The sequence below is a fragment of the Lissotriton helveticus genome, chromosome 12 (assembly GCF_964261635.1).
Source record: "Lissotriton helveticus chromosome 12, aLisHel1.1, whole genome shotgun sequence".
In the NCBI taxonomy this organism is placed as follows: domain Eukaryota; kingdom Metazoa; phylum Chordata; class Amphibia; order Caudata; family Salamandridae; genus Lissotriton; species Lissotriton helveticus.
This window is the reverse complement of record NC_136073.1, coordinates 704600707-704620417: the sequence shown is the minus strand read 5'-3', so window position 1 is coordinate 704620417 and position 19711 is coordinate 704600707. Positions and strand designations below refer to the sequence as shown.

Genomic DNA, 19711 nt, shown 5'->3' with positions numbered 1-19711 from the left:
CCTGGCATGCCAAAGGCCCATTTAGTTGATAGATGCCACAGATAAGGTTTTGGGCAGAGTCCTCCTTGCACGCTTGAAAGATTGGGCATCAGAAAATTGGATTCTGTCCAATACTCAATATGGTTTTAGGAGAGGGCGGGGTACAACTGAACAATATCTTAATTCATCTTTAATCATTAATACGCACAGAAGGTCCTTGAAGAGTTCTATCCATCTGGCCTTCATGGACCTATCTGGTGCTTTTGACACTGTCAACCGAGATAAATTATGGGCTATGTTGGAAGGTATGGGTGTGGAAAAAGCGTTAGTAACCCTACTCCCCAGTCATCACTCCGGTACCACAGTCATAGTAAGATATGGCCGTAAAGGGGAAAAAACACATACTTAGATGCCTGTCAGGTTTTAGAACATTACACAGAAAAGGTCAGTAACTTCTCATACTTGGGCAATCTTTTTAGCAAACTGTTGAGATGGGAACCTCTTTTAACCATAAGAGCACAGCAGACAAGGAGCTTGATGGATGCACTATTCCGTTTTGCTTCTAAATTGGGGACAACTTTTTGTCTTTATTGCATTGTCCCTAGGGAGCTGGGGGTCTTGTCCTTTTTCCTGTTTGAAAATTAATAAAAGATTTAAACCATACATTGGGACACAAGCCTGTGAAGGAACTAATTACCCTTTATAGCCAAATGTCTCTCTATTGCCAGGTATGGAGCTGGGGTTTGGGGCTACGCTAAAAACCAACAGTTTGTAGGAATCGAAAATAAATTCATGAAAAGATTACTGATGCTCCCAAAAAGTGTTCCTACCTCTTTTGCCATACAGAACTTAATTAGAATTTATGGAAGACTCTTTACTTCTATAGGCCAAGATAGGGACCTCTGAGGATTTAATATTCTCATGTGATGTTAATAAAGATTCCCAAAAATAAGACAATGTTTTAAAGATTCCATGGTTTTAATATTTAGAGAGGATTTACCATGAGATTGGTCTGGAATACTTTATTGAAAACCCTGAAGGAATTCCCCTAAATGCCAAAGGAGTTTTCAAGGAGGCATACTGTTCCAGGGGCAATAGGCTTATTAGTTACCAACATGACAATATTGGAGTCCCCTGTTTGCTTCCTGCCCCTGCACAATGTTATCTATTTATTTCTACTAAGTTCCAGTTCTGATTTTATCTAACCAGGTTCTGTTTATGCACTGTGCACTTTGTTGCCGGCATTTCCTCACCAAGAAGGGTGGTCAAACAAGGTTATGCTCTGCCCATGTGATAATGTCTCAGTTTAAAGAACTATGGACTTTGTATTATTTTGCACATTGTATAAATCAGGGAGAACTAGATTTCTGCTCCCATTACTAAGAAATACTCACTCTTGCTCGTATTGATGGTTTTAACTTCTTACCGTCTTTGGCTACGGCTGAAATCTGTATTGCAGTGGCTAACTACATAAGAGACTCCATTGCGATCAGATAGCCTTAGGAGTAAAATCTGTACAGAGATTTTACCTTTTTATGATGAATTGTGTATGTATTGTATTTTAATCATATTAATTTGTAAATCTTTCATGGTTCTCTGAGCTAAAATAAAGTTATTCTTGACTTGACTGGCTCTATACTCCATCATGATCGGGGGGAGATCTATCTTACCATATTTCCCTTAATTTTGCGTGTCAACGGGGTCATATTCCTATCCCAGGTTTCCTATGGGTCTCATGTGTTAGAAATTGGGTTTCTGGTTGCCAAAAGAATGCAGCCTGTCCAAGCAGAAGCGGTAATCCTAGTCAGGGTAAGCTCGATCCACACTAAAGGATAACCTCACCCTCTGGTAGCTTGGCACAGAGCAGTGAGGGTTATATAAAGAGGCAACGTGTAAAGTGTTTGTGCATCACACAAACACACAGCAACAGAAAGAATACCCCAAAAAAGACTCCATACAGGTTTAGAAATACTAACACTATTATAAACAAAACAAGACCAAAATGACAAAAATCCAATGTATAGAAGTTGAGATATTAAATGTTAAAGGAATACATGCAGTGAAGCGCTTAGAAGCAAGTAGCATTAAAAAAGTTACTTTACATTGTGCTGGACCGGGTCAAAGTCAACGTTCAGGCTGACCGCGTGGAAGGGCAGGCCAGCTACAGGACCCATGCAGGACCAAGTGATCAAAGTACCTTTCCTGGTCACAAACAGTGAGATGGGTCGATCTGTCCCACGTAGTGATGACGATGTGTTAGTTTGGAAGATGGGTGCTTGAGTCGAGAGGTGTTGAGTGATGTGCCTCACCAGATTCTGCCACACAGTCGAGGGGATGCCTCGATCTCACCAAACTGATGTGGCGGAGATGCACTGTCCGATGCATTAATCTCTAGAGGCAAAGTGCTGGTTCAAATGTGATGTGGCAATTAAACTCCAGCAACAGTGTTGATCGCCGGTTCTATTACACACAGACAGGAGATGCGCCAAATTCCATGTTGCAAGTATCTGGGCCACTTCCAGTAAGCTTCAAACAACGAAGAGTGTAAATCAATAAATGTATAGAAGCACAAAAGGAGAGAAGATGAGTATGCAAGTCTTATTAGATTTGTATAGGAAGCCCTCACTCACCACCCTGGTTGGTGACATGCTTCATCATCGGGCCCACAGGGAGAAGCCGAATGCCTCCCCGGTGTGTTACAACGCCAGGATTACTGTGGAGCTGGTTAGTTGTGAAGATTATGTAAATGTGAAAAGGGTTTAAAAATGTCCAGATTGTGTCTCACATAAAAACTTTATTCTGTGGCCAATCTGACATATTAAAAGCAATGGGTTTAGGAAACTACCAAGTTAATTGTTTGGCTATTTCCACTTAAAGTGGGGTCAACATGTTTCTGCCCTTGATGTGTGATTTACTGGGCATTCGTCAGGACCATGGGGAGTATGGGCACGCTAAGGCCCACCCTGACCAGAGGACGTGAAAGTTAAAAATCAGTGCAAAATGAACAAACCAACAAGTTGTGGGAAAATTACCTCATAATCAGAGGAACCTGTATAGTTTGAAAAATAAAAGATCCACTCCCCATAGGTCTCGGGAGGGTGGTGGAGGTGAAAATGGCACACTGCCCGCAACGCCTGGCACCCGTTCGATACCTGCGTGTAGCCTCTAACCGGACCACTTCCAGTAAGTTCAGGCACAGGAGCAGGGGTAAGGACTTTGATATCCCTGAGTCTCAAGCAACAGGAGGCAAGCCACAAGCACCTGGAGATCACTTGGCGGTAAGGCAGAGTCAAGCTCTCCTTCAGCAGAGTCCGAGAGCAGCAGACAGCAGGGCAACGCTAGATAGAAGCAGGCCTTTCAAGCTTGTAGTCTAAAAATGAGTCATTTGAGCACCACAACATTCCTCCTGATAGATTCAGATCAAGATCTATAAGTGTCTGATTTTCGGGGTGGGGGTTAAAGACCCAGTACTTATACCCAAAAGTGCCTTTGATGTGAGGGTGTGACTTCAAATCAGCCCTCTGAAGTGCATAGGTTCTCCTTTCAACTCAGTCCTGTCCATCAGGGATAATCTGTCCTTTTTGTGAGGACAGGACACTGCCTATTCAAGTGACGTGTTAGACCCTCCCTTCCACCCCGCCCAAGCAAGGCCATCAGAATGCAGATATATTTAGATGGGTACACAGATCCATCTATCCTTTATGTGTTGTGGTGGTCTTGCTTGAATGCACAAAGTGTAGCTGTCACCCACCCCAGACGTATATTAGAGACGGGCAGTCACGCACAAAAATCAGTAAGTGCAATGTCTACTTTCTAATAGTGCTGTAAATAAATAGAGCCTAAAAAGGGCCTGTTTGACTAGGGCCTGTGCAATGGGTCTTGCATGAGACGTTGTTTGTGATCTAACTCAACCCTAAACCCAACTTTTCCCCCAACAACCCTCTAATCAACACTTCTAAAGAGGAAGCATCTGCCGCCCCAAAAACAAGCAACCTGAATAGGAACAACATACAATACAACATAGTATAGTAAAATAAAGTAATCACCATAGTCTTGTGTAGCAGGGAGGGATTTGCCCCAAGACAGACCCTCTTTACAGATGCAATGTGTCTCTTCTTTGTCTGTGAATGAGAATAAACTTGTAGCTCTACATGGATGAAAGGAAGGAAAGGGACCAAACTCTATACCACTGAATAACATCTCATCATCCACTGGTAGCGTCCCCTCCCCCATGATCACCAGAGCTCTCTGAGGAGGATGCCCTATGTCTGTCCTCCAGTTGTGACCACAGTTGGCCTCTTATCAGTCTGCTGAGTTTCCTCCTAGAGTGGGATGGTTGACCCCCTTCGGCCTCCCAAATTGTCATTGGTTCCTTAGTTGATATGGGCAGTTATTTCCTCTCCGCAGCTCAGTCCCAGAGCTCTTCCGGACTCTTAAACAAAATGGTTCTCCACTGATACATTACTTTCAGTTTGGCAGGGTACATCAGCATGTATTGAATGTCCTTATCCCTAACTTTTCACTTAACCTCTAAGAAAGATGTAAGAAGGGGCTGCACTTTACCTGCATAATCGGGGGAGAGCATAACCATAGAGTTGGTGCAATGGACGTTGTTGTGCCTGCCGCAGGATATAGTCTGTCCATAAGGTACAGTATACTGATGGTAATGCCTCTAGGCGGTCTCCCTGGCTGTGGCCTTAGGGCCAATGCCCTGTGCACCCTTTCCAGAATGAAGTAGGAGGATAGCTCACAATCCATGATGCTGGTTCTGAAGTATTCTGTGGGGAATTTCTCTCATGTTGCCCACCCCCTCTTTTCTACTCTGGGCCACCAAATCAGCTCGGCTGTCACAAGCCCATGAGCGGGCTTAAAATGAAAGGTGGTCCCTACCACTCCCCTCCCATGTGGCTGTATCCTCTCCCTAGCGAGTCAAGAGTCAATGCAGAGGTAGAGGTAAGTCGCTGCAGTGAGATTGCAGCTCCAGGTGGTGTCTGTTGGCGCTATGTCCATCTCCCGGCAGGTCGTTGTTTGCCTAATAAGTTTCTCTCATCCCCGACTCCCTACATGGGCTTAGGTTGGCCAAAGGGGACAAGTGTAGTGGGCACTACATGGATGTATGCATCCAAGAAAAGGTGGCCCTATAGTTGGCTCAACCAGGCTGCAGTTTCAGTTCTAGCCACGTGTGGTGACCAGTCCATCTCCTCCACTCTAAGGTGCCCGTTACATTGTTACAGGCCACCACCTGGAAGTGAAAGCAGCAATGTGGCACACCTCAGCCACGCGCCTGTCTTCTCTCCCTCTCACGCTCCTGGAGTCGATGCAGAGAGGGTTTGCCACTGTGGGTTCACAGCTCCAGGTGGTGTTTGCCTCTGGCAGGCCCATCTACAGGTAGGCCGTATGCACACCCAGGCCGTCGATTGCAGAAATTGTCTCTCTCATCCAGGGCTCCCTGGATAGGTTCGGGTGGGCCAAAGGGGGTGATTATAGGGCCACTGCACTGGTGCCTGCAACTGAAAATAGGTCACCTGAAGTTCGGATTCAGCAAGGTTCTAGGAGCTGGCATGTAGCTCGCTCAAAATGCGGCTACCATCTTAGGCTGCTTGGCCGCGTCCCCCAGTAATTTCTTTCTTGATTTCTTTACAATGTAGTGGAGGTGAGTGATCTGTCAATGGTAGGTGAGCCCTTTGGGAGCCAGGATGGTATTTATCATATAAGGTAGAAACTGTATTGTTTAGAAAGAGCCATACAAGATTTCATAGGTAAAGAGCAGAGTGAGCACTTATGGTAGCAGCACACGTATACACTGCTAAATCACTATTATTCACTGTTACTGCATCTTTGATCCATTACTCACAAAAGCAATATTTCACTCACACATTTGTTCTGCTTTTAGGTGATGAGTACAAGGTGCTAAGGATGTGAAATGCCAAAATAGGAGTGAACATAGTATGCTGTTTCTTGTACATATGTTTTTTATTTGCTTGAGGTGTGCAGCCTTTCATGACTTTCATCTTCAAGACTCATGACAGTCTACATTTGTTTACAACGGTCTTGGTAATGCTGATCTTTTTTTATTATATTTTCAGGATCCAGACAATCTGCTTGAAGAAGTACCACCACCAGAATACAGGGATGACTTCCACATCCCCAACTTTTCACCTGAGAAACATGTGAGTTTTCTTTAAAATACAATACCATCATGTTCATGTGCCTTCTCTCTCAAATTCTGTTTCTTCCATACCATCTTCACAAACAAAGAACATCCACATGATATCACACAAATAACTTCCCATGGAAACTATACTCCATTCTCAGAAACACAAGGAATTCTTTACGTTATTAACAAGGAGTGAATGGTGTAGCAACTCAATCCGTCTCTCATCCACTGGTTCCCTTAGAGAGCTAGATCTGATTTCTTAACTTCAAAGCTGGTTGTAGTGTACAGTGTAAATGTACAGAGGTGGAATTTATGTCCTGAAGGAAAAAGAGATTATTTAAAACAATGACCCTTCTGACTACTAGACTAACCTCTTCTGTGAAACAAAATACACTGGGGTTGATCCAATTTGTGGGCGAGCAAGGATCTATGGGCTAAAAATTCCCTTTCACAATAGGAGCAAATTTAGCTTTTTCTATCCTCACTTCTAGACTAGACAAAGAATTGGCTTGCCTTGGCTTTAATCAATGGAGAAAAAAGCTCCTATTCCTTGGGGTCAACCACTTACTGGCAATGCCCACAATATGCGTTTTTTGAGAAAAATAAGTCAACTGTTATACATGTTGTCATGTCTAAATAGCCTTCTTGTTTCCATTCTCTCTATCTACCAGCTTGAGGACATGATCAAAATGATGAAAAGCACTCTCAGGTTGTGCGAGTTCATACTTTCTAAGTAGGCTGAGGTAAGATTTTGATGCTGTTTTCTGTCAATGTGAGTGAGAGTGTGAGTACTATCAGACTAAAAGGATCACACAACAAACCATCACTTATCGATGGGGGTCACTGGAATGTAATGTAAATGTAGGGTGGATTTGTAGAGAGCTGCTTGTCACCCGTGAGGGTCTCCAGGCACTTCTTCCATACAATAATGGGTTTACTATACTTGCCAAACAATCCACCCTATGCTACATAGTTTACAGTTTTTTTTACAAATAAATGTTTTGCTAGTTTAGAAGAATCAAAAATTACACATGGTGTTGCTCTGTGGCAAACGTTAACTACTCACCTGAATTTATCACCCATTTGGTATACTAGTACTAGAGAGGCAAAACATTTTGCGAGAACAGCATTAATATTTTATAAAACAGCAAAATAGTATTGTCACAGAATGTACTACATTATGCTGCATAATTTGCACCGTGTTCCATAATTTGGCCTTCCTATGTGTCTCATGAATACAATATTGTGGGACACTAATATCATTGATAAAAAAATCAAGAGACAAAATATCAAAAGGTAAGTATGTAAAGATTTTCTGTACCTAATTCAACATATGTGTACCAAAATACATATACATATATCTTTATTTATTTGGAGTTAAGAATGGCAAATGTATATGTCCCTTTGTGCATTTACCCTTTAATATTTTGTCCCTCGATATTTTGTCCACAGTATTACTGTGCCACGATATTCTTGTACTAGACGTTCAAGAGTTCAATCGGCCCTTCTTAGTCTCATAATTCCAGAGCCACTTATAATATAAGGCCTTTGGTTACTGTTTTAAATTACATTACAGTTAAGGAGGGTTGAAAAGGAACGAAATACATAGGTTTTCAAGAGCCTAGTGAAATATGCAACCAACAATGGAACTAGCGAGACTGAGCGATCACATCCCATTGGTGCTGAAGGAGGAGAGATTTCGGGGTAGGGTTGTCCAAAGCACTCATCATCATAAAAGAAACACCTCTATTTTTGGAAAGATTGGGTGTAAAACCTTTTAGAAGAGAACTACTTTACCAATTCAGAGATTCATCATGTGAGAATAGAGCCACCAAGAGCTTGGCTGTAATTCCTCTATGGATGATTTGTGATTGCACAGAAGAGCAAAATAATTCTGCAAATTTGGTACAGATGCGAAAGGGGGGGGCCCATGAGTAAGGATCGTTATCTGCCCCCTTGAGTCCGCCCAACACTGTCATGGAAACATGGACCAACTGACCTCTAGTTGGCAGTCCCGACCGCCTAATTATGATGCAACCACACATGGTGCGGTCACATACTTACATTTCCCTATGGGAGCATGTGTTATGGCTATAAATCAGCTGTATCACAAGCTCCCATAGAGAAATGGTAGGCTGTGTTCCTCCCTGCACCACGTGGCAGGCACCTCAAGGTACCTGCCACACAGTGCTGGGATCAACGTGCCCCATTGGACCCCAACCGGAGGCCACAACAGAAGGGGCCCTACTTGAGGCCCCCAAACACGCTTTCCAACAGGCTTTCCATGTCGGAAGCCGGCCAGGAAAGTCTGCCCCGGAAACCGTGCATCATAATTAGGTCTAACGGTTTTATGGTATTTATTATTTGAACATTTCCATCTGTATTTGTCCATATTTCTTTTTTGGCCAGCTTATTGGTATTTATTCATATTTAATTTGTGTTGTTTAAATAGATGAGGTGATAACTCATGTATTTCTGCATTTAATTAACAGATAAATGTGGACTCATACTTAAATGCCTGTCAGGTTTTAGCACATTACACAGTAAAAAATATAAACATAATAAACCCACATTAAAGAAATAGTGTAATAACACATATACATGTTGAGATATGCAGTAATTTAAGGACATATCATTGAGTTTTGTAGCTCCCCTTGCTGTCATTATGTACAGCTACTGGCCTGAAAGTGATTAATCTCAGCATGATGAATCACTCAAAAGAAGCTAAATTTTCTGTATTTTTCCACTTTCAAAAATAAATACAGACAGGGGAGACAGTGTTTTCTGTCTGTGTTTATCTGCAAAAATCAGACAAAGCAGAAATCAGGGAACCCTAATAATAATATGGACGGTATAAAAATGCGTCCATATGAATTACGGGCCAGACTCCGACAGGCCGACGGGCTCCTTGAGCCTGTTGGAAGCCAGCTGGAATAACTGGCCAGTTTCATTTCCGACAACCGAAATTGTATTTAGGGGGTCAATAGTGAAACCAACCATCTCGGTCGGAAAGCTTCTGTTTCGACCGAGATCGTAATCGGCCCCTAGGACTGACATTTATCTGGCCTGTTTCACATTGTTAAAAATAATCTGTATGATTCCAAAACAACAGGGTGTGACACTGGAGAAGACAAGAGGCACCTGCTGGAGTACAATATTGTATGGCAGCACATTTTCATAAACTGCATTACCTCTTGTCGTATTTGAAGTCACAATCTCTTCAGTGCTGACTCCCCCGTCACCTTGGTTAACGTTATTCAAATTATTTGCAAGCCAAAGTTGAACACAGAGCAAAATATATTTTATGAGCTACTGGTGCCTCCATTGCTTGCTGGACAATGAGGGTGGGCAATTGCTTACTTGACCTATCTGACCTTGTACTTTTCAACTTTCAGGTTTCAACCTACTTACCATTTCTTTGGCCTTTGATTCGACCACTGCGACTGATACCACTGACAAAATGTATTGAGGATCCCTAACCATCTCCCTTTCTCATAAACATTCATTGCTGAAACACAATATCCCACCAGAGGACATCCAGACAACCATTAGAAATCCTTGAACAGTAAAGCTACACCAGCCATAGAGAAACATGAAGATTTGACTTTTGTGATTTGGCGAAGGACGACAACCGCATCTCAGGAGTATGACTGAGGATCACTTCGAATGATAACGAAGGACTACTTCCCCGTGGTCTGATGCTCCTACATCAAATCATTCGCCAATATCATCCATGACATGTTAGTTCATAATAACTTGAGCAATATTAAGCAGTTGTTCAATAGTCACTGTACAGCCATGGTGAATTTTAAATTGCTTACTATTTGTAATGTAAATCTTACTGTTTAACATGTTTATATTGCAAATGCTCTTGTGCAAACTCTCGGAATGTGAACATTGTACATTATTTTATGTAATTTAATTTAATTTAAGGGCCCTTGGCAGTAAACAAAAATGTTTTAAAAATTAAATCACTCTTGTCTTTAATGATGACTCTCATACATTCTTGGCTACATGACTGGCATAATCCTTCAAGACAGAGTTTCAAAACTAAGAAGGTGTGGGGCATGTTGCATCACAATGCGTCACTCTTGAAAAATCACTCTCAGCAATGTTTTTCTATGCAGAATTTAGGATTTGGATGGAACATGCTTCTTCAATCACATTCAAAAGTTTGAAACAAAGAAACCCACTGGTCTTTGTCTATTAGTTCGCTTGGCTCAGATCTGTGCAAGGGAAGCAATATGAAAAAAACAATTCTGTTCATTAGACTAATTTGTAGGCCTGGGCGGTAAACTCTGCTACCCTTGAGGAGTTTGTGGACTTTTTCTAACTCTGCACTCCGCATGGACCGCAGAGCTTCTAAAAACTCTGCATATTGGTGTGCAGCAGATTCTTTCCTCTCTCATGGCTCGCCAATATTGAGTTAGCAAGATCGAGCTAGGAAAATCCAATGCTAGACTATCTCCTGGCGAGATTTCTCATTGCGAAGGGTCGCGGTAGGTCATTACTGCTCATGTTGAGAAACATGCCACTTGGATTGAGGAAGCTGCCACTTGAGTAGAACATCTCAAGTGGCAGAAGGATGCACCCTTTTGAGCTATAAATCAGCAGTGCAACTTACCTCACTCCATCGCTTGCGGAACTCCATGGAGAGTTTTTTGGTCACTCCGCAAACTCTGGCCAGGCCTCCTACTTTGTCCCTTGTTTACGAAAACGCTTATGCCAGCCATTAAGAATCTAGGAAACCGCATTTACACAAACCACTATAAAAATAAATTCCATGTTGATCACATTTAGGAATCTTCTTTGACTATTCTCAACGATCATCGTAATTTGGGGTGTTCAACGGACAAATACAATCTTACTGTTTAAACATACATCTTTCTTAAAGAAATAAATAAAGGACAAAACTAAAAAAAATGAATCTGTGCACAAGCCCCTAACTTGCATGTGAACTTTACCCCAAATTATTTTTTCTACTCCTGACTCATTCTAAGAAGGAAGATATATATACCTCAGGGTCACACGACTTCTCTGTCACAGGTCAGAGACGAGATAATTAGAAAACAAACCCCTGCCACTGTGTGTCTCAAAATGTCCTTTGTGAGAGAGAATTTGCTTGTTGTTTAGCAAAAGTAGGAGGGATGGGATCAGATAAGCAGGATGAGGGTTTGGTGCTTTTTATGGCAGGCTTAATACTGCAATCTCTGGAGGGATTTCTTTCCTCATGATGCCCCTTATTACTTTGTCTTTACTTGATACATGAAAACTCATGTCATATGGTATAGTGCCTCACCAAAGGCGTTTACTAACTGACTCTTGGGGTACAAGTCTTGAAGGCCTAAGGAGATTTGATTGTGTGAAAATTGTCATAACAATATGATAGTGCTACGTTTATTCACTTAATCTCCCTGTGCATTAAAAAATGAATGTGTCCCTCTGTAATGCAACTGGTGTTCATGTGAGGAGCTCTGATACCTTTGGGTCAAGTGTGCCCTATATAAAACTGAAAAGAAAGTGCTTCACCCAACAACAGGTTGCCAGGCTCACTCACCAAACAATGGGTTTTCATGCTGTTCAAATAGGAAACAGCCATAACCGGACGAAAGTACAATATAACGCTTTCTCTCCTAAGGAGAGGGAGAAAGGCTTTCTAGAGAACTGGGAGCAGTACTTGTTCAAAGGACATCCCATCTGATGAGGTAGAGGCCATTCTTGGGTCATAAAAAGGAGTGCAGGTGGTTTTACATAGCTTTGCTGATCTGACAACAATGGTAGGCTTGAATTCACTAACAAAATATAATATTTAGTATTTTTATTCTTTTATCCCAAATTTATTGTGACATTGTTAGTACTGATCTTGTTGAGATGACTGTTGTAATACTTAGATAATACTAGAGGATAGGATTTAATAAAAAAACATTATATTAATTATCTATTGCCTGTATAATGAATTGAGTAGACACAATTGGGGTAGGCACATCATGGTTCCTCCAACTACTCTGTTAGGTGTGCTCACAAATGGGCTTTCTTCTAATGTGTATGGTCCTCGGGGACGGGTATGAGATGACTGTGTGCTTTCCCTTACCTGCAGTAACGCACACATATTCCTACAGCTCTGGGAACTAGCAAAACCTAGCCAGGTGTGCCTTTAGAAAGGAGTGATATGAACCAGTTGGACCCTATACTGGCCAGTTCACTGGTTGCTACAAATTAAAAATTTGAGTGACATACTAATGTGTTTGGAAGACCCATGTGTACTTATAAATCTTTCATAGAATCAAGTCCCCTTATCCCTTAGGGCTTTTTAAGTGTAACAGATACAAAAGAAACCTGAGATAAGAACCAGTACCTGAATGTTACTAAATTGTGGCTGATGAAGTAAATATTCCACAGAAAATGCATCCTGTGGTTACTATCTACTTGACAGGGAATAGAGATCCTGCTGACAGAAGAAGAGGTCTCATTCATTATAGGGACATCTTCACTCGTTAAATCTATCATTAATGAGTAGCTGTAGCTGCAGCTGACAGTAATACCTGATGAAAAAAAATCACTTGCTATTACACCTGCCCAAAATCATCCTTACTGAAGCAAAGAGCTTCTCTTAGCATATTCAGAGCTCACAAAGTAATACCAGGGAGGGTTACCACATATCATGGAGCAAGGGTGGGTGAGTCTATTAATGCTAGCAGTCAGCAATGACCAGCTTTAGTGGAATACACCTCTCACCTAGCAAGAGACCAACAGTAATTAGTGGTCAGCAAGAACATTCTACAAGAGGTTATAAATGTTTACTGACAGCTGAGACCATATGTATTCATGAACTAAGACTGCAGCAGGCCTACTTCACTTGTTACTCCTACCCCGATTAATTCATTGACTATAACGGTTACAGGGTACAATGAGATTTTCTGGAGTCACAAACTCAATTACAAAGAGTACCTGGGGCATCGGCATGCACCAGTTTACAGCTGCACTGCATACAGACAATCAATCGTCTCAGTAGAAAATCCAGTAATCTTATGAGTAATCCTTTTCATCTATTTTTATCTGTGTTCAATTTAAAGTTCAGACAGAAAGAATGTGATTTAAAATCTTTCAATGCTCCAAGAATGCCCATCTGGGCTTTGTCCAACAGCTCCGTGTATCACATTTCAATTTGAGTAACCAGATTTAAAGTCCACCCAATGCATTTTGGGCTACATGCCCTTCGTCAGGGGTAACTGGAAATTTAGAACAACCCATCAGGAACCATGTATAAATTGTTAGACTCTTCAAAATTAATGTAAAATGGTATGCATATTGTACTCAAACATATATTTTATCAAAATATGTGTGCCTATTATCTTACTTAAAATTGAAAATTAGTGAAAAATTACCCATGCTGTTCATATATGCATATGTGCTTTTACACCGCAAAATGAATAAAGCACCAAAAAGTGAATGAAACAAAAAGTGAATAAACCCTGTGTTAAAATCAAACACTATTTATAAAAAACCTAACCCAAACACCCAGCTCAAGAATTCTATGAACGTTGTTTTTAGTCATCTCTGACTCAGCCTTACAACCTTCAGTGAAGCCGCTTGTTAAATAGTACATGCCTGTAACGCATTGAAAGAATAACCTTTGGGCCACAAGCGCAGAACGAACCACAGTCAACTCTCAAGCTGTGTGAAAAAGGCTGCTTTATTGAAAACAGGGGGATCTTTCAAAAAACATAACCTTGGCCTTTGCCTCCCAAAACTAAACCTCTCTATACATGCTTCATCTACGTATCCCCCTCGACCACCCCTAAGGTTTCCACTCCCTTCTCCTGTCTTTGCAACTATTTAGCAACCCTAACTCAGTCAAGAACGGTTGTCCCTTTAAACCCTGTAACCTCTTCTCCACCTGTCAAAAGATCTACCTAACTAAGTATCTGTATTTTAATACTTTATTCGATAAAAGGTTTATCATAAAAGTAGATACAGTTTCATCATAAAAGAATAAAATTCATATTAATCATATTTCATAATACAGAGAGAAAGAATGTGTTAAAATACAGTATCAGTATATACAATTAAAAGGCCATAGGACATAAAGTGCAGTGATATTCATTTCTTAAACAGCCAAATTGATTAATCTTAGTTTTCTACCCCATTTTCGATTGCATAAGCTTTGAGCGTATCTGCCAGGCTCTCCCCAGATACTTTGCAACTCCGCAAACGACCATCATAGATGTTGTGTCCGTTCTCAGAATGCGAAGGGCCATCGTGCAGTGCCTCACTCCTAGTTCCCTACATACCGGTTTTAACCATCTTTTCCTGACCCCCCAAAAGGCACTGCAGGCAAACAGGAAGTGTGCTAAGGACTCGGTGGGGTTTGCACATCCCGGAAAAGTAGCTTGGTGGGACAAGGGGGATTTCCAGCGCTTAGTAAATTCATTCAGGGGGAGTGTCCCATACCACAATTTTAGAAAGAGAGTTCTGTCCCTGGGTATTTTAATGAAATCTAAAAAGGGTTCCAGCTTCCTCACCGGTTTGTGCTCTAAGAACTGATCAGTTAAAGTACCCCAACTGGTGTCTTTTAGATCCTTAGCCTGCACCCATTCTCAGTAGATTTTCTTAACCGTTTCTTTCGGGGCGGGGGGGGGACTGGGATAGCCACGCTTCACTCAACCCCAGATTGTTAACCAACTGCCTCAATTTGTTCAGCCATACGATCTTCTTTGAACTAATTAAAGTGATAAGTTCGTCAAAGACTGCTGCTTAGCTTGCCAACTCCGGTGTCCTTCTCAGGCGCACCCAATATAATAATGGGCGAAGGCAGACTATGTCTTTGATTGATCGTCGACCCATGTCATGAAGAAGTGGTTTTAAGGGGGTAGAGAATGGGAGACCGACTAGGTCTCTCAAAAACGTATTCTCAGCTTTAACTAGCTCTGCAGTCTTATCAAAACCCCATAATTCTGACTCGTAGACTGTAGCGGCCAATGCCTTCCCATCATAGACGGCTAAAGCAGGGGCGATGGGTCTACTAAAAGAGGCTCGATGATCTCTTGAAATGGCTCCCGACACTCTTTTAAGATTTAAAAGCATTTTGGCCACATGGGTGTCCCATTTCATTCTATAATTGACCCTTACTCCCAAGTAGTCAAAAGCATCCACCTCCTCTAGCATTGATCCATTGAGGGCAACGTTAATCTTCCTGGATTTTTTGGTCTGGGACAATACCATCAGTTTTGTTTTGGTAGTATTGATGATTAGTCCACGTTCTTCACAGAACAGGCTAAACCTGTCTAGAAGTTTCTGAGGACCAGAGGGAGTTTTGGACATCAGGAGGGTATCGTCTGCGAAAAGGAGGGTCGGTATCTTTTCACCCGCCAGGGTGGGGGCATTGGCTGGATCCTCTCTCAAATGGTCTGCCACCCCATTTACAAAGAGGGAGAACAGAGTCGGGGCCATCACTCAGCCCTGACGGACCCCCCTGTTCACTGGTATCCTCTTAATCAGTTCGCCCTGACTCCCCCATCTAATTCTTGCATAGGTGCCCTCATGTAATCTTTTTATCAACTCGAAGAGGTATCGTGGGAGACTCATGTCCTGAAGCACTTGCCAAAGTTTGGCATGGGGCACAAGGTCGAAGGCGGTTTTCAGATCTATGAAGGCTAGATATAGGGAGCCTTTCCCGATGGACACAGTTTTCCAGTATGTCGCAGAAAATCTGAAAACCTGGTCCATCGTACCCACCTTCTGCCTGAACCCCGCTTGTAAATGCGTTAGGATGTTTCCCTCCTCTAGCCAGGACACCATTCTAGAGATGAGAACCCTGCCAACCACCTTCTGTATTACATCAATTAGACTTATAGGTCTGTAGTTGGCAGGGTCCTCTTTGGCCCCCTTCTTGTATATTGTGACCACTTCTGCTCCTTTCCATGACTCAGGGACTGGGTGGCCCTGGGCCAGAAGGTTCATCAGGAGAAGGATAAAATTAGCCCATAGAGTGGGATCATGTAGGAGTAAATCACCTGGCAGGCCATCCGGGCCAGCGGCCTTCCCGGGCGCTATGTTTTTAATGGCCAATTGAACCTCAAGAAGTGTAAAAGGATCTACTGGTTTAATCCAATTCTAGTTCTGATTCGGCATCTAGCAATTGCTCTGAATCAGCCTCACAGCAATAAAGGTTCGAAAAATGGGAGTACCATTGCTGTTCAGTTATATGATTTGGGACAGACTCTGCTCCCCTTCTAGTGAGTTTGTTTATTAAGTCCCAAAATAAAGTAGAATCTTTTACAGAGGCCGCCCTTTTGAGTTCCTGCCAGTGGTCTTCCTCCCATGCCCCTTTTGCTAGTTCTATGGTACTGGTATATTCCTTTCTGGCCAACCTTACGGCTATAGGATCTTTTTTTGCGGAGAGCTAGTGAAATAGCCTTTCTCTTTTTCCTACAATCAGCTGTAAACCATAAATTACCACTTTTAACTAGTTTGTTTTTATACCCTCTAGCAACCTTGACCATAAAATATGAACCTAAATTTACTATAAGATCCCCATAGATTCTACTAAGATCTGGTCCGTTTCCTTCATCCCGCACAGCATTGAGCTCGGAGAGTTCCGCACTCTTGATGCAACCAAGACGCCTATGCTAGTCAGGATATTCTCTTGGCATGCCACCTTATCCCATTTTCATCTGCGGTTGGAATTAGATGGAACTACTTCTTTTGTAAATAATGGACCACTTGTTGTCTTCCTCTTGCGGTCCCATCTGAATTCCATGCAGAGGGGGTTGTGGTCACTATCCGGCATCTGCTTGACCTCCATATCAGCCACATTCCCCCATAATCTTGTGTCCAGGAGAATGTAATCAATACGCGAGGGGCGCTAAGTCTATTAAAAGTCATGGCCCCATTTGGATCCGAGGGCGTTCTACCATTTAGTGCACGTAAATTATATTCCAATGTTAGAGCATTGATCTGTAATGCCCTAGCCGACCACCTCTTGATTGGTCTTGGACTCAACGCAGGAATAGAATGTTTCAAGTCTTCTTCATTGGACCCCAATAGGTCTTCCTCACTTAGGGGTTCATACGTGCAGTTCAGTTCACCTCCCACAATTATGTTGGATCGTGGGGGGATACCTGATAGGGCCAATTCTAATAATGAAATTGTAACCGAGTTTTTAGCCCCCGGGGTTCCTCTAGCATATACATTGAACAGCTCTACTCTATTACCGTTCAAGGGTCCTTTAAAGGATAGATGTAAAATATCTTCAGAATTGGAGTTATGAACAATGATATCCCAGTTCAATGATACCTTAACCCAAATATGGAGTCCCCCCGAAGGCTTACCGCAGGAATAAAAAAGGTGGAGTACCCTATCTTATAAAGGGAGGTCGTGCTCCAGGTCTCCTGGAACATGCGCACCTCGTAGTTGTCAATAAATTAATTCCATTCTGGAATGGCCAGTTTCTTTTTGAGGCCTGCAATGTTCCAGGAGAGAATCCGGATCACCCCTAGATTACCTTCCCCTCCCGTGTGTAACTCCCTTCTCTCCTGATTCAATAATTCCCTTACAGGCGAGCTAAAAGATGCATTAATTGCACCAGAAGTATTCTCCATAACACCCATATTGGGACTGACTTCCGGAAAAATGCTACAATTATCTTCGGATAGTCAATCTACTCTATTTAGATCTGAGTAGTCATTAACCCCCACTACGGACCAGGAGGGCAGGCATCTGATCTGGATATTAGAATATTTAGGAGGGCAAGTCTGAAACTCAAGGGTCACTAAAATCTCTGCCAGTGCTTCGTTGCATAGTTGGATTTCGATGCAGTCTGTGTGCGAGCTATGCAGGGACAATCTCTTGACGCTAGTCATATCCTCCCTGATGATGGATCTGCATCCCCTCACATGTCAGAGCCAGTTTCATACCCAGAGTTCGTATTTGGTTTTGGGACCCCGGTCATATAAACTATTGCACTAGAGTTTCTTTTGGCATTATCTAGCAGAGAAGTGTTTAGATCAGCCCTAGGCATTCCGTTACTAACGGACCTAGTGTCATTAAAAGATGATGTACTCAGATGGCTTATTTCCAGATACTGTACCCCGTGTTCTCATAATTTTAGCATATGACCTGAAACTAAGACTATGCCGTCCAGCTGAAAAGTCCCTATCATGTGGCATTTGATCCAGGGACCCTTTCTTTAGATGCCCTGCTTCTGACAAAAAACAAGGATTTAGAGGTTCTATTGGGTTGCGTAGTGTCAATACTGTTGCAGGTGTAACAGTTTGCGGGGTTTTTGCCCTATCGGTGTTTCCCTTCTGGGATAACGCCTCCAACATTTTTTTTATGGAGAGCATATCCCTCTCTAAATTCTCTAATTTCTTAAGAAGAACTCTATTAGCAGCAAGCGCCTCGCGCAGCCCCCTGGGAAGTGTAGTCACGGGGGCTGCGAGCGCAGGTGTGGGAGCTCAGAGTCCGGGGCAGAGAGCAAGGCAGCAAGGCAGCCGGGTGGACCCCTGGAGCCGTTCCCCTCACGGCGGCAGCAAAAGCAGGAGGTGAGGCTGGTGCTGGAAAGCGCGTCCCGCGCTGCGGGAGGGCCGGACCGGATTTAAATGCCACCGGCGCCCTCCTGATGATGGTAGCAGCACGCGCCTCACGCAGCCCCCTGGGAAGTGTAGTCACGGGGGCTGCGAGCGCAGGTGCGGGAGCTCAGAGTCCGGGGCAGAGAGCAAGGCAGCAAGGCAGGCGAGTGGACCCCTGGGGCCGTTCCCCTCACGGCAGCAGCAAAAGCAGGAGGTGAGGCTGGTGCTGGAAAGCGCGTCCCCCCTAAGTATCTCCTATCCTACTCTTATTACCTGCTCCTGGAGTAACTTGTTCCCAACTATAAAGTGAACTGTAAAATTGAACAGAACTAGCTTCCAGACGCCATGAACCTGCTTCAACCAATTACAATGCATTTTCACTCCCCCGATGCACCTGTACCCAACAAATTCGGCCATCCATCCCATAATAACCAAAATAACCCCCCCATCTTACCTTCTAAAGGGTCGGTAGGAGGGGATCGGAAACTGTCCCTAACTGCCGGCTGCCATGTCACCTTACAAAATGGTAACACAGCCTCTAAAATTTCCAGCTAAACACCCAAGCACATAGCCCAAGTGCAGCCCATAGAGAGACCAATTTGTCGCAGGCTGCACCAATGGCCCAAAAACCCTGGGGGTGCGAGCCTCCCCAAAGCCCCATTGGGCCACCTGCCCCAAATGGACCACAATCAAATTTCAAGATGTGTGAAAAAGTACACTTTATTGAAAACAGGTGCATCTTACAAAAAACATAACCTTGTCCTATGCCTCACAAGACTAAACCCCGCTATAAATCTTTCATCTACATATCCTCCACCCCACCCCTAAAGTTTCCCCGCCCTTCTCCTTTCTTTGCAACTATTTAACAACCCCAACTAAGTCAATAACTGGGGACCCTTTAAATCCTGTAACATCTTCTCTACCTGTCTAAATATCTACCTAACTAAGTATATCCTACCCTTATTATCTGCGCCTGGAGTAACCTGTTCCCAACCATAAAGTGAAC

General features: G+C 42.9%; 1 protein-coding gene across 1 annotated transcript in view; it reads left to right on the top strand.

Moving 5' to 3' along the window:
- Positions 1 to 19711, top strand: part of LOC144798099 (maestro heat-like repeat-containing protein family member 2A) — a 108146-nt gene that overhangs the window by 38965 nt on the left and 49470 nt on the right. The window contains exon 10 of the mRNA XM_078668862.1: positions 6066 to 6149. Coding sequence (XP_078524988.1) covers positions 6066 to 6149 — 84 coding nt within the window. The remainder of the gene's footprint in view (positions 1 to 6065; positions 6150 to 19711) is intronic.